This window comes from Haemaphysalis longicornis, unplaced genomic scaffold, assembly GCF_048455015.1.
Source record: "Haemaphysalis longicornis isolate Haplotype H1 unplaced genomic scaffold, Haemaphysalis longicornis Haplotype H1 scaffold_29, whole genome shotgun sequence".
NCBI classification, from domain to species: domain Eukaryota; kingdom Metazoa; phylum Arthropoda; class Arachnida; order Ixodida; family Ixodidae; genus Haemaphysalis; species Haemaphysalis longicornis.
Window position 1 is genome coordinate 2,671,250 of NW_027526331.1, and position 13,939 is coordinate 2,685,188.

Below are 13,939 nucleotides of genomic sequence, written 5' to 3' on the forward strand. Positions count from 1 at the left end.
GGTAGAAAGCTTTGCTTTAAAAAGGGAATGACCATGCGACCCACTAGCTCATTCCCTGCAACCGAAACTATGATGTCATATTCCCAGCTGTGCATTGGCTGAGGGCGGCAAAAGCGAACGCAAATCGGACAGGGCTTATAAGCTTGCAGAATGAGCGGCACATTCTTTTTATAGCAGTAAGAATAATGGGGTGAACAGTGGAAGTTAGGAAAGTACAGTGGAATCTCGTTAAACCATACCCGCATAAGCTGTAGTTTCTTTTTACACCTATAAGTTAAGGGGAGACGTGGGTCTTGAAATGAACTTTTTTATTAATTGGTCTGTGATAATGAAAATCACCGTGCATATGTGTTTTGTCTTCCTCATTTCAAATATGTAATTAGTTTTCAAGTGGTATAATTATTTTCTGAGTTATAAAGAAAACACTGGAGCCTAATTAAGCAATTTCTTACGGGCCTTTAAGGAACTTTTACTCAATTTTTTTTTTAAATAAATGGTATAGATGTGTAGCTTAAGACCTGCCATGCATGCTGACGCTATTTATATTCCTGTAAAGCTGGTTGATTGGATAAAATTAGTCTAATTATGCCAAGTACAGTTTTCAGAAAACTTAATGAGCTCATATTATTACTCATAACATTTATTTGGGGCAAAATGAGCCAATTAAAATAGCATCAGCATGCAGTTCATTTTATCCCAAATTCAACGGTATGACACTTGTAGAAATCCTTTGAAAAAAACTACCTCAAAACCCCTGTAAGGCAAGGCACATATGCAAAAAAAGGGAAGCCGAGAAAATCGCAGTTGAAGTTTTACTACAAGTGACAGTTTTATCTATTGAGCATATGAAAAAAAGAAAGGTTCTAGAATATAGCTCGCTTTTCGCTCAACACGAGCATACCAAGTTTGCTGAAATCAGTTGATGGGAAAATTATGAAATCCTCTGTCTACAGATGGCACTTGGCAGAAAAACTGAACAAAAGCAAAGCCAGAATGTTGCTTCAATTTTTATGCTGTTGGCAGCGCGCCGTCACTCTTTGGCGACTAGGGCTGAGGTGCCGATGGTGCACCACAGTTGTAAACGTTTATTTTGTTATGTTACTGCTTCATTTGTAGCAATCAAATCGGATTTGCATCGCGTGAAATGAGTTGCAGCGAAGGGGCTGGTAACGGAATGCCCGCCACTGTTCTGTAACGTGCATGCGCTTGGCTAGGTGGGATAACCACGCTTTCGGTTTAATCTACTCGTATATCACGTCACCAACGCAGATTGTGCACAGCGCGAACATTTATAATTCTCAAATCGCTGATCTATATGGTAACCTGCCGACGAGGAAGCGCGCGCCCGAGAGCGGGCCGACCCGCCGCGGCATCGTTGATAACAGAATGAACACACTTCCCTCGCGACGTCTGCATGCGGCATCCTCCACTTTATCATTTCTTTTCTTTCTATTTGCTGCTGATCGAAAGATAGACGCACCTTAGTGCCCCCGCAGGCGTAATCATATCGCTACGCTATCGTCTCGGCAGCCCGCGCGGGCGCTAAGCCTACCTCCGTCTCGGCGCCGTTCTCGCGATAAGTCGTCGTCACACGAGCAGAAAATCGTATTTCAGGCGCTTTTAATAATGCTTGTTCTTCCTTTCGGTTATCGATAGACATCTTTACTTTATTTTTACGCCATGCGGGGCTTTTGCCGGTCCTCGCATAGACGAACACATGAGCCGTTGCACTGTGATGAGAGTGCCGAGCAGACGACCCACGGCGCCCAGCCAATGAGGTTGCGTCCTGCGGTCACGTGCAGTCAGTAGCCAATTAGGCGGCGCGTTCCGTCTCTTTTCTACCCCGGTTTTACTCGCAACCAACGGACGAAACGGAGTGGTTCTGGCGGGGAATTGAAAACGAAAAGACGCGCTTTCGAATGAGACCAAGATGGACGCCGTGGCGCATGTAGAACCCTAGGGGCGAGTCGTCGAAAAAATGCTATTTTCGCGTCGAATCTTGGCCGATTTTAGCGGTCGTCGGTGCTATAAATTGATATTATGGCTCAAATACGTACTCCTTGGTTTGGATATTTTGCTAACAGGTAGAAAAATAGCTCTACTTTCCGAAAATGGCGATTTCCAAAAATCGATTTTTTGGCCAAATTTCGGGATTCCAAGACCCGCGTCTCCCCTTAAGCCGAATCCCTGACTTTTCCCTTTGAGCTAATGCATTCGGATAAACCGTAGTGACAGTTAGTACGTACTTGCTGATGACAAAAACAGTACTGATGCATACTGCTGTTGGTACTGGGTGCCTTATGCCTGTTTTAGCTGCACAGCAGCATGGCGCTTTGGGGTTGCTGACGACACTAGCTGATTGGCGTAAGCGACGGTGTCTTACACGACCTTGTTTGTCGAACGAACACCATGTTTTACGAAATGATTACTACCTACCGTAACAAAAACAAGCCAGGTGCAAATACTGTCAAAAACAAAGCAAAGGGAGAAAACGGCCCAGCGCAGCATGGTGGTGCCATCTAGGAGGACTGACGGTAAACAAGGTTCCGCAGTCGGCAGCCGAGACTAATGGCGCACTCAGTTTGGCTTGAAGACCTGCTTTTGTGACGTCGTTGGAGACGTCTTGAAAACACACGATGTGGTAAGAAAATCAAAATTTTAACAAATTAAATTCATTGTGAATAAAGCATTGTTTGCTTCCGGATGAGTGCTGGGGGCACTATAAAACACAAAATATTTTGAATAAAACGAACTTGTTTTTTGTCTGCATGGCTCCTGTAAGGAATAGCAACTACATGAGAGAGAGCTGCTGCACTGGATGCACAGAACGTAACATGCAGCAGCAGGAACTGTTGCTTGCAGTACGTGCAGGCGTGAAGACTGCAGTCAATACAGTGGAATCTTATGATTCAGCATAGCACGTTTTTCAGTCTAATACGTTTTTGTTTCATCCCCAGCCATCTCAGAAATAATGCATTTTCGTGTGTTTAGTATGATCCCATGTTTGCCAAAGATTGAGTGATACAACTGCAAAAGTTGATGTTGACTCACATTTTTAGAAATCTTTATTCTTCGCTATAGTAGCCCAAATCGCATACCAACGAGCCACGATCTGCACGTGGCACAGCTGCTCAGGACACAGGAGCGCCGATTTTGCGCCGAAAACATTACTACCAGGCACGTCCAATGATGATAGCACCATGCCAACTAGTGAAACGTATCATAATCAAGGAAGGTAGGTACGCACTGCTGCTGGCAGGCAGCGACTTCCCTTGCCGTGCTCTGTGCTTCCCATGCTGTTCATTGGTCTCTTTATGCCTAGTTGCCGTGTTCAGTGCTGCTCCTGGTATGGTTCTGAGGCTATACAGTCGAACACGGATATATCGAACTCCAAGGGGATCGAGAAATAGTTCGATATATGAAAAATTCGATATAAAAAATATGGGCTCTGAGACCTGACCTATGGCGAACGATCACTTACCGATGGGGGCATTCAAGAATGACAACTAATTCCGCACTCACGACGCAACAGGTCGCTTTATTTCCGTGAAAAAAAAATCCCTGATCTTGGCCTGCTTCTTCGTCCTGGAAATGAAATTAAAGACGCTGGTCTCAATGTTCTCGAGGCCGTCCAGGTGCGACAGCCCAGTTCCTGCCATGACGCCGCAACAGCGGCGAGAGAGAGAGAGAGAGAGAGAAAGACTTTATTGGTGGCCTGCGAACGGGGAGAGGTAAGGGCCATGCAGGGCCTTCCTCCCCCCGCGACTTAGTTCGTCCTCAAAGCCAGGGCCCGCTGGCTTCCGCGCGGTCGGTTCCCGCGGGATCTCGGGGTGGAAGCCCCAAGAGCACGCGCCGGGACCTCCCTGCGCCTCTGCCGAGCAAGGGCGGCCTTGAGCCGCTGGATCTCTTGTGCTTGCACGTCGATGAACGCAGCGGCCACTTCACCCGCGGAGTACGATCGTGTAGCCGGCTCCTCGTCCGGACGATCTTCACCACTCGAGCTATCGGCCTGGGTTCCTGCGACCGCAGCTACAATATCCTCGTCACCGAGGCCTGAAACAGCCTGAACATTGGTGTCAGCGTTCACGAAGTCGTCGGCAGACACTCCGGCTGGAACACCAGCCGGGAAAAGGGACGAAAACTCACGAAACGTGTCGCCCATGCACTCGTCATCGTCGTCGCCGTCTTCGCAAGCTTCGGAAAGTTCGGCCGTCACAAAGCCTGCCTTCTGGAAGCAGTTGGCCACGGTCTCCTTCTTCACGCCGTTCCAAGCACTTGTCATCATCTCCCGGCAGGTCAACCTCAAGCTCGGTGCCCACATCGGAGGTTCATCAAAAGTCTATCGAGGAGTCACCTCCTGTACCCGACCTTCGCCATGCCCGCGCATTCCTCCACATCCCCCTCAACCTCAATCGGGGGTGCAGCGACCGCCGAAGAGCACCTACCAGCTGCCGCGGCGTTCGATATACCCGATGTCGGGAAAAATACGGTTCGATATAAACGTACGAATTCCTATACTTTTACACAGAATTTTGAAGGGGATAATTTATGAGTTCGATATAGATAATAATTCGATATACCCGTGTTCGATATATCCGTGTTCGACTGTATTTTGATAGTGGAGGTTGTCGTACAAGCCGTAAGTACACTGTTGAAGGAAAAAATACCGAGAAAATGCGCAGCGCTTATAAGCGCGTGCCCTGCAGCGACTGCTGAGTGTCCCCAGCACGCGTAGTGGCTTTAGCAAAAAAAAAAAAAGGGGGGAGGGGGGGGCAAAAACCCCCCAGGTGTGCGAAAATCGCGAGTGCTTGTGAGCACCAGCCTCACGGCGACGGCGGTGTCACTGGCTCGCACAGTAACCCTAGCAAAAAAAAAAACTCTAGCAGTGTTGTCAAGCATTACTGCGCATGTAAAAAAAACTTCATTGCTAATTCAAAAGATGAAAAGGCACCCTGTTGGGAGTGGTCAACGCGGCGGCCACACTCTCCAAAAGCCATTATGGATAATTGGAGACATGGCTACGAGTGTGCCAATCCTTCCCGAGACGACTTGCAAATCCCACCACCGCTGCTTCGAGTCGATGACAAAGAGCTGGTGGAAGTCTACAATGCTGAGGATGACTTTGCATCCACCATTCGCCGCGAAGACGGCGACCTCTTTGATGCATATGACGATTACTAGCACCGCAACTATGCAAATAAACAATGATAATGAAACTTAACTCTGTCCCACAATGCTCACCTACAACAGCTTCGCCATTCAAGTCTTTTGTGGGAGTGCAAGCTTCCCTGAAATTTTAGATGCGAAGCATCTCACGCTCGGGGCTGTGTCCCTCCCTCCCTTGTTGTTGTCCGCCGTCCGCACTCTACTGCGCATGCGCGTCTCTTGTGCCCCGTCAGCTTTTGGGCTGACACCAGTGCAGTCCACTATAAAAAGAAATAGTTAGGCGGCACCTGGTTTCGGTCCCACGACTCTCTGGCCGCAACGGGAGGTACATGGCACTCTTCCCACTGCGTTACAAACCAAGACGGGAGCATGTGCTACGAACGTGCCTTATGTCCTTCACTCATTAAAACTCCGTCAAGAAGGTACTGATACAACGAAGGCACCTGAAGCTGAACGTAAACGGAAACGACGAACTGAAAACTTTAGAGGAGGATGTTGAATTTCCAGCGGGAAAGCTGTGGTGGGAGGCGCCATTTAGATTCAGGCAGGAGGCACCTTGCAGCTCAACCAGAGAAGAGGACGAAGAGGGCAGGCAGCGGGGTAGAAGCGCGAGCACACAATAAAGAAAGACGAGAACCAAGAGGTGATCGATCAGGTAACACGGGTGTCGGTCTCTTCCCTGTCTCTACATTGGGGGTTCACACAATGTTCCCATTCATGCTCCGATAAATAAAACAACACAACGGCAACACAATGAAACCTACACGAAACCCCCATGATGCTTCGCATCCTCCTCATGGTTCCTCATGGGAAGATGGTGTAATTTCTTTTGTTCTCCTGTGGCTGTCTTGTTGCTGTGTGCAATGGTGCTGCCATGCTTGTGACAATGTCGAGGAAATGCAAGGCGCTCAGTTTATAAGGAAGCAAAAATTGTAGGCAAATTCGATGAGTACCCAAAGAGGAAGTGCACGACGGACTTGGCATGCAAGCTCAATCTGCCAGTGCCAACGGCCAACACCAGTGCTTATCAGCAAGAGGAGCTTCGAAAGAAGCTGCAAGTTTTTGGCCCTAGTGTAAAACAAACGCGAGGTGCGAAGCACCAGAAAATGGAAGACGTCCTGCTTACATGGTAAACGGAAGTTAGAGCAAAGGGAGTGAATGTCGACAGCTCAGTCCTATGCGAAAAAATTGACTATATCGCGCTTTTCTTGCACACTGAAGACTTCCGAGCGCTTGGCTTCACAGACTTGATACGGATTGTCCTACAAAGCAATGTGCGGCAAAACAATAATACCAGTTTTTTTTACGTTTCAGAAGAATTTACTCATAGACACTGAAAAGAAGGAAGTGCCGCACTTATTGATCAGCTACTTGAATGTTGCTCAATAAAAGAGAGTTGCTGATGGAGCATGCAATCTTCCTCCTTGTTTATAAGATTTTCGCATGAAACGTTTTATTTTCCGGTTCCCATGAAAAACACATTGAGATTCTGCTGTACTTGTCTAGGAAGGGGAACTTGCAACAGAGCGACAGATAGCTTTGCTACAACAGAGTTAAGCGTGTCCTTGTAAGCGGAAACGCTTCAGAATTTCCAAACAAAAGGCAAAGATTCAAAAGAAGCGATTTATTCGAAACTTCAATGGGTAAAAGTTGTACTACACTAGGGTCACCACAAAAAAACTAAGAACCACTCTCTGGTGCAACAACAACAAACAGGACATAAAAGAACAGGGCTTTACACAAGGACAATGAATTTCAGAAAGAACACAAAACTGACTAAAGCCCCGCGTGCGCCACATAAAACCTCGGCTACCTAGCTGGCCACATTGCCAACAAGTGTCGTAAACAAACATCACGAAACTGAATAACGCACGATCTACGTATAGGAAAAACGTGTTTCGGCACTTGCGCGCCATGTGCCGAGGAAGGTGTGCCACACTATGCAATAAATAAAAACAACCCCGAGGAAGAAAGGCCGGCAGAAACGAACTCAGTTCACAGAAAAAGAGTGGCCACACCTTGTATGAGCAACGGTCGCAGGCATGGGTCAACAAATTTCTGGCACCAACTAATACGCAAGTCTGTTGACACCAGGTAAGAGCCCGTTTCTACACGTTTTCCTATGCTCACTTACTAAATAACAGAAGAGTAAACGTACGTTAAGTAATTTAAAATGGCAAACGATGATGAAATGCATAGGCTTAGGTGTGTCAAGCAATCAGATGTGACAATAGCCAATAGACAGGCCAGTAAAAGATTTAAGTGAAAGTTGAGGTGGCTGAAGCAAAAATTGAGAAACACGCTTTTTGCTCTGTATTGACAGTGCTTGAGCTTTATGTCAATGTTAGTCACGCCACAATGTGCTTGTGAGGAAACGGTCGAACGACAAGTCGACAACCACGTCATTCACGGTGCCAAAGGTCCTTGTCAAAAAGCAAATGTTGTGGAGTTTCTAGACCACACATGAGAAGTGAGTAGACCGATTGACAAGCTGACCCTCAGGTTGTCACACATTACAGCTGACTCAATGTGTCACCATTCACAGCACTAGGAACGTATCGCTTATTGCGTGCAGACTGTGCGGTGCCAACACAAAATGTGCCTGGGAAGGCGAGAAGCTTGTCTGTACACTGGCAGTTTCAAAGAAGAAGAAGAAAAAAAAAGATCACCAGGAGGACAAAGAAAGAAGGCTGCACACATCACACAGAACTCTTACGGGGCCACGAGTAAGTGCAGAGAAAAAAAAAGGATGATGGCACCAAACGTCAGGACTGGAGCCACCGCAGTGAGTTCTTCCTCAGCACTGCACGCATGCTTGACAAAGCGAGTGATACACACAGGGCATGAGCAGCCAATGAAATCTCTCTCACGATGTGACCCCTTGTAGGACACCACTGACAACAACATCATCACAGTCTTGTGCTTCCCCACAAACCCCGTGTACGAGTAGACGTGTACTAGCAACGGCAGTGCACAGTCAATTAGCTGCCCCCCTGGGGGGGAAGAGTCAGAGGAAGCCAGCCGTCGTCTGGCGGTCGGCTGCCACCACGGTGGCAATGGTGGCCAGGATCCGTCCCAGGTCGACCCTCTCCAGGCTGGCAAAGAAGTCTGACGTGAGCAGCTGGCAGACCTCCTCCTTGGACAGCACCACAGGCCCAGTCTGGCTGGCCACCACTGCAGCATTGGGTACAAAGGGACACAATGTCACACCCACTGCTGCGCGACATTGCTCAGCAACTCGCTTCAAATCTCCCCTTGCTGCACACTCTGCAACGCCTCATCTGCCTCCTACCCTACACCACCTGCACAGCTCTCCCCTCTTACGAGACAAAGTGCAGTGGAAGCCACCTGAGCTGCCTTTTTTTCTTTTTTGTCACAATAAATTTGTCATCTCGAGCCGGGCCTGCACTCCACTGGTGCGGGTAGGCTGGACAGGATTCAAAACAAATGTGCCAGAAGAACATTTGAGCATGCACTACTCTCCGACTCCCACCTGTCATTCAGGGTGACAATGGTGCCCAAAAAATTCTCTTCCAGAAAACGAAGAGATGCACGGCCTAGAATACAGGCACCAGTCTTCATTCCATCTATTTTTCAAGAGGTTTCTATAGTTTGCATCAAAGTGCATAGCCACTTACCTCATCACTTCCACTGCAAAAACTACGTTTCACTTTGTGGGACTTACTTTTTTTTTCCTTCTTTACCCTGAGTCTGCTGACCACACATTAAAAAGACTTGGAGTGCGCACTGATTTCTGGTAAACAAATTTTGCTGCACACGTTAAGTCCTCCTTTACACAATATTTACACCCATAATAACGACCGAACCCACGTTATTGGGGTCCCTAATATGCACAGTTCCGCTATCTTTGTCACAAATCGCTCTCTAAGTTCACACTCAGCTGCCAAAAGCCATCAGGTAACGAATAACGCACTGATAAAAGGACTAAGATAAACACGCGACCATACAAGCAAAAAGGGAGTGTTCAGTAAACCAGGTCTTTTGACAGCATTTTTCTGGTTGAAAATACAAAATATGTTCATCACTGAGCAGTAACAATGAAATATTCGAGATCTTGCTCAGGTTACCGCTTCACCCCAATAGACATACATACCGTAAAGGGTTCAAAAAATTTGCATCACAACTTCTACAGCTCTTCTCGCATAACCTTTGAGGCATGGCTCGTTTTAAATCTCTGGTAGTTAGAAACTAAACCTGTTGTGGTCATACAGCTGCCCCCCCATTCCAACATGGTATAATAATTTGTGACCGAATACATTCCCTACAGCGCAAGTCTGATCCACTCTCAGAGAACCATACAACTGTTGCGGAGAAGCCCTGGCCATTTCATACCTTCTATTACAGCGGCGCAAAAATGAAGTCACAAAAACAATAAAATTTACTCCTGCATATCGACGCAATTCCGACAGGAAATTTGCAGAGCTCATGTCGTCCTAAATTCGCATCAGCTGTATCACTGCGCATCTACATTCGATTCAAGCTAAAATTCCAACGCTCGCACACTGCTGTGAATCAGTTTTGTGAAGATGGGGACACAAACGGTGGCCGCATGCACCGACACTCTGCACGCTAACCACTTCGTTTCTCGCACCTGTGGTGGAAGGCTTGCACTGCACTGCGCTGGAGTGCAACGTCTTTGGCTCTGCAGTCTGCGGTGAAGGGCCACTGAACACGAGGGAAGCAGCCACGCTTTCTACTGCAGTGACCGCTGCGCTCTCCTCTGCCACGTCGCCTTCCTGTCGGTGCGGAAACAAGGAGGCAAGCTCAGTTTTTCTCCAAGCACAGACCTGTTCCAAGCAGTTTATGGCAGGTGGAACAATACTGTTGTATTCCAATCGACAGAGCCCCTCAATCCTACTGCACAGGTGTGGCGCTGAAAACTAAGGAGTAGCAAAAATGCACTTGCTGCAACCAAAAGCAGACAATGGGCACCTGAAAAGCTTAAAGAGGCCATGAAGACGCCACTCGGAAGACTGTGTTTACATTCAAAAGACCCAATAGCAATGACGCTAATTTTAAGGCAAACTTCAAACAGAACAGGTGAAGCCGTGGCAGCTCTCCAGCCACTTCCTCACAGAGTCCTCATGACATCACAGAAACTTGTTTGGACCATTGGCAGCTGCCGACCAATGCCAACGACAACAAGCACACCTGCACAATTGTAGCGGGGCCCCCCCAGTTTCGTTTAACCACACCAGGTCAATGCTTGCACGCAGTTACACACACAAAACTGTCTTGCATACTCTTCCTATTATGGGGGAGTATGCAAATTACAAGCAAGGCATGAATAGATACTAGAAGTTGTGTAGAAGGTTGTATGGGAAGCAGTTTTTTTTTGTTTTACAATCACATACAAGTTTCCGTCAATTCTTACTTTTAGGTTCGAAGTACTGCTGCTAACCAATTAAAAATAATGCTAATTAAACAATTACTGAAACACGAAATGCAAAATCTGCTTCCCATAACACATGGTTTAAACATTCAGCTTCCTGCTGAAAGAAAAATTATTCTAGCTGCACTACGTGCTGAGGTATGCCTCTCGAGAAGTTCCTATACGTCAAAAATATGCATTTTGAGAAAATGGCAAAAAACGTAGCGGTGCTATGTTTAATGCAAACAGTAGAAGGTGGAGTACTTTCTTTGCACGAAACGACTAGTAGGCCCCCGCAGCATAGTCATCTTGACAGCTGGCACCACCCAGGTGCCTCTTCTTGAGGGTCCGCTGCACATTTTCTGCGGATGTCCGCCTGCGGGAAGAGTCCTTGGTTCGCCGGCGGTCCTTTTCGGCCATGCGTGTGCTGCTTAGTGCGCCAACGGTCATGTTGAGCTCCTGCAGGATCTTTGATGATGCCAACTGGCTTCCGGCATTGAATCGCATCACAGCCTCTGCGACCGCAGCTTCCACACTGTGAAGCGATGCGTGGCGCTCCTTGGGAGCCAGCGACCATATCACTGAGTGAAGACTCTCATTGCTGTTTTGCGTCTTGCCGCGCTGGCACCGCTCAAGCAGCTTGTGGTCTGCCAGCCGTTCATACACAGGAAGCAAGGCCTCGCAGACGTGGGGGGGCAGGTTGTAGCAGTGCTTGGGGGCTGGCTCCCCTTTGGCCTTGGCAGTGTTATGGCGGCACCACGAGTCAGGACCAGTGGGGCAGAGGCTGTGGTTCGACACTGCATCATTGGATGTCACGTGATAGTACGTGGCCATCACAGCCTTGTGCATGGCTGGCACGTCCCCTTTGTGGGACTTGATAGCCCAGCCATAGTAGGAGGTCAGTTTGTTGATCAGGTCGCCAGTCAGCCGCCCCCTACCACTGAGGCTCTCTGAGCCAGCTGGCCTCTGCTTTGGGAGGTTGCGCAGTTGAGTGCCCATTCTCTTCTGCACGTGGTTCACGCACTCCTCTTTGAGGATCTTAATGAAGCCACAAACATCTGCATCCCTCAATGCGAGGTAGGTGCGGCGGTCACCATCCGAAACCACTGTGATGTACCTGAGCTTATGACGCTCCCATGACCTCTGAAAGAGAATGAGGGCAGCCTCCACTTCCATTTCCCCAGCTTTTTTGGTGGCGTTTCTCTGGCAGAGGTGCTTCACCTTTCACTCTTCGTAGGCAGGGTCACTCTCTTTGGGCGCCCGCTCGCAGCCGGCGCAAAAATTGGAGAGCACGACATAATCGAGCACGAGCCCCGTGAATAACTCTATGACCGTGCCGACTCCGATGTGCGACGAGTGTCCCCTCGTCATCCAGGAGCCGTCGTACGACACGGCAATGTTGCCCGGGTTTGCAAGGTCGAGCTCAGCGTACAGTTGCCGAACTGATCGTGCGCAATCTGCAGTCACCTTCTGCGATGCGCGAACAGCTGCGGGCGTCAGTTTAGTCTTCACGTAGCTCTGCCACGTTTTGTTGTGCAGGCCGCGCGAAGAAATGTTCATCGACGAAAACACGTCGTTGAACGCCGTTTGCTGCTTTCCAGTCGACTGCATGGTGCGTGCGCCCAAAACATTGATGGCAAACGGCTTCGCCTTGCTCTCGCCGCCAATGCGCGGCGAGCTCCACGCCGTCGACACGTCGCCGCAGTTCACACACTTGAGCACTAGCTTTACGGCGAGGCCGTACTCCCTGTCCTCCTTGCTGATTTCCACATCACCGGAGCACAACTTGCATTTCACTGCGTGCATCAGTTCGTTCAGCTGGGTCAAACTGACGATCACGAACCTTGTTTCGCCCAGCGGCGTGGCTGCGGCGTTGTCAGGGTCGCCCAACAGGCTGCACTTCCGTTGTGTAGCTCCAGTTGAAGAAAGCTCGTGCAGCTTGTTTTCCACGTTTTGACGCACCTCTGCCACTTGTAACGGGTGCAACATTGCTGTATCGAGACGGATGCGGCCGCTGCCGGAGGCGTTATGAGCGGTCGGCGGAGGCGCTAGGCCTACGTTGACAAGCGCGTCGTCGCCAACCACGGAAGGTCGGTCGCTATCTCCTTCATCGCTCCTCGCTGGTGTGGAGCGGCCTCTGAGATTCTCGAGGTTGGATTTCTTTCTCTTTTTGCCATACGGGTTCTTCGTGCGGGATTTTCTTCCGGCCTTCCACATCGCAAACGTCGTAGTCAGAGCCCGAGCAATATGGCGCCTGATTGCGCCGACAACGGCATGGAGCAGACGACAGACGCCGCCTTCGGCCAATCGCATCGCGCTGTTTAGTCACGTGCGCTCGCCGGCGAATAGGAACGCGCATTTTTGCTTTTTTTGGCGCGTGTTTCCCACGCTACGACTGAGCGGGCAGGAACCGCAGTGGCGGGAAATTGAAGACCGAAATTCGCTCTTTCAAACGAGACCGAGATCGCTGCGATACCGCCCGTTGCGCAGAAGTGAGGAATTATAGAAAAATAGTTATTTTGGCGTCGGAATCTCGAAGAATCGGCCTTGTAGGGCTTTTATAAGTTGCTGTTACTGCTCAAGTACCGACTTTTCGGAGGAAAAATTTCGCAAACCGGGAGAAGAAGACCTGAACATTTCAAAAATGATGCTTATGAAAAGTGCATTTTTTGGAACTTTTTCGGTCCCAAAGACCCGTGTGCCCCCTTAAGTCGCCGCCGCTTCATGCTTGCCTTAGCACCTAGATTAGTTTTGGAATGTGGGCCAAAGCAGTCTTCTGGATAAATCAAACTTGTACTTCACGGTCCCTTTAACGCAAGGCTGGGCCCAAAGGAATCACGAGGCTGAATAGCCTAAGTGATGGTGGGGGAGTGAGTAAGAGCCCCTCCCTGGGTACGGGTCAGATCTTATCAGCTGACAGAGCGTCACGGGAGCTCGACCGCGGTGCGCGCCACCCCGCGGTGGGGCGGCACCAGTGCAGGAGCCTCCTCTGCAGCACTTTTCTCATCACCCCGCACCCAGGGCGCACTCACCAGCCCCACACGTGCCCTGTTGGGCCTCCACTCTATAGCAGGGGCCACCTCGACACCTGGGACATGTTCCAGTCGCTTGCTTTCCTCAAGTCAGGCCTGGCGCTTAAAACAAAACCTTGCGACGGAATACTGAGCAGACCACACGGACCCTTCATTCCACTAGCCCGTCATACAATTTCTCGTCCCCCTGCAAGGTTAGTGCTGTGCAACTAGAATCTAGACAACAACCTGTGCCTTATTTCAAGCACCGCCCTTTCCTTACAGGTTTCCCTAATGGACAGAAAGGTGTGTCACACCAACTTGCCCGCTCCCTGCCCACTTCCCAGAACCCCTTGCCCGTCCCTTGGCC

At 49.2% G+C, this 13,939-nt stretch overlaps 1 protein-coding gene across 4 annotated transcripts in view; it reads right to left on the bottom strand.

Annotated features, from left to right (window-relative positions):
* Window positions 1-6,775: 6,775 nt before the first annotated feature.
* Window positions 6,776-13,939, bottom strand: part of LOC144173119 (telomere-associated protein RIF1-like) — a 111,767-nt gene continuing 104,603 nt past the window's right edge. For all 4 annotated transcript variants that reach the window (XM_077701637.1, XM_077701636.1, XM_077701634.1 and 1 more), the window contains 2 exons: window positions 9,779-9,923; window positions 6,776-8,340 (listed from right to left, as the gene is read on the bottom strand). In XM_077701637.1, coding sequence (XP_077557763.1) covers window positions 8,174-8,340; window positions 9,779-9,923 — 312 coding nt within the window. In that variant the 3' untranslated portion in view covers window positions 6,776-8,173. The remainder of the gene's footprint in view (window positions 8,341-9,778; window positions 9,924-13,939) is intronic.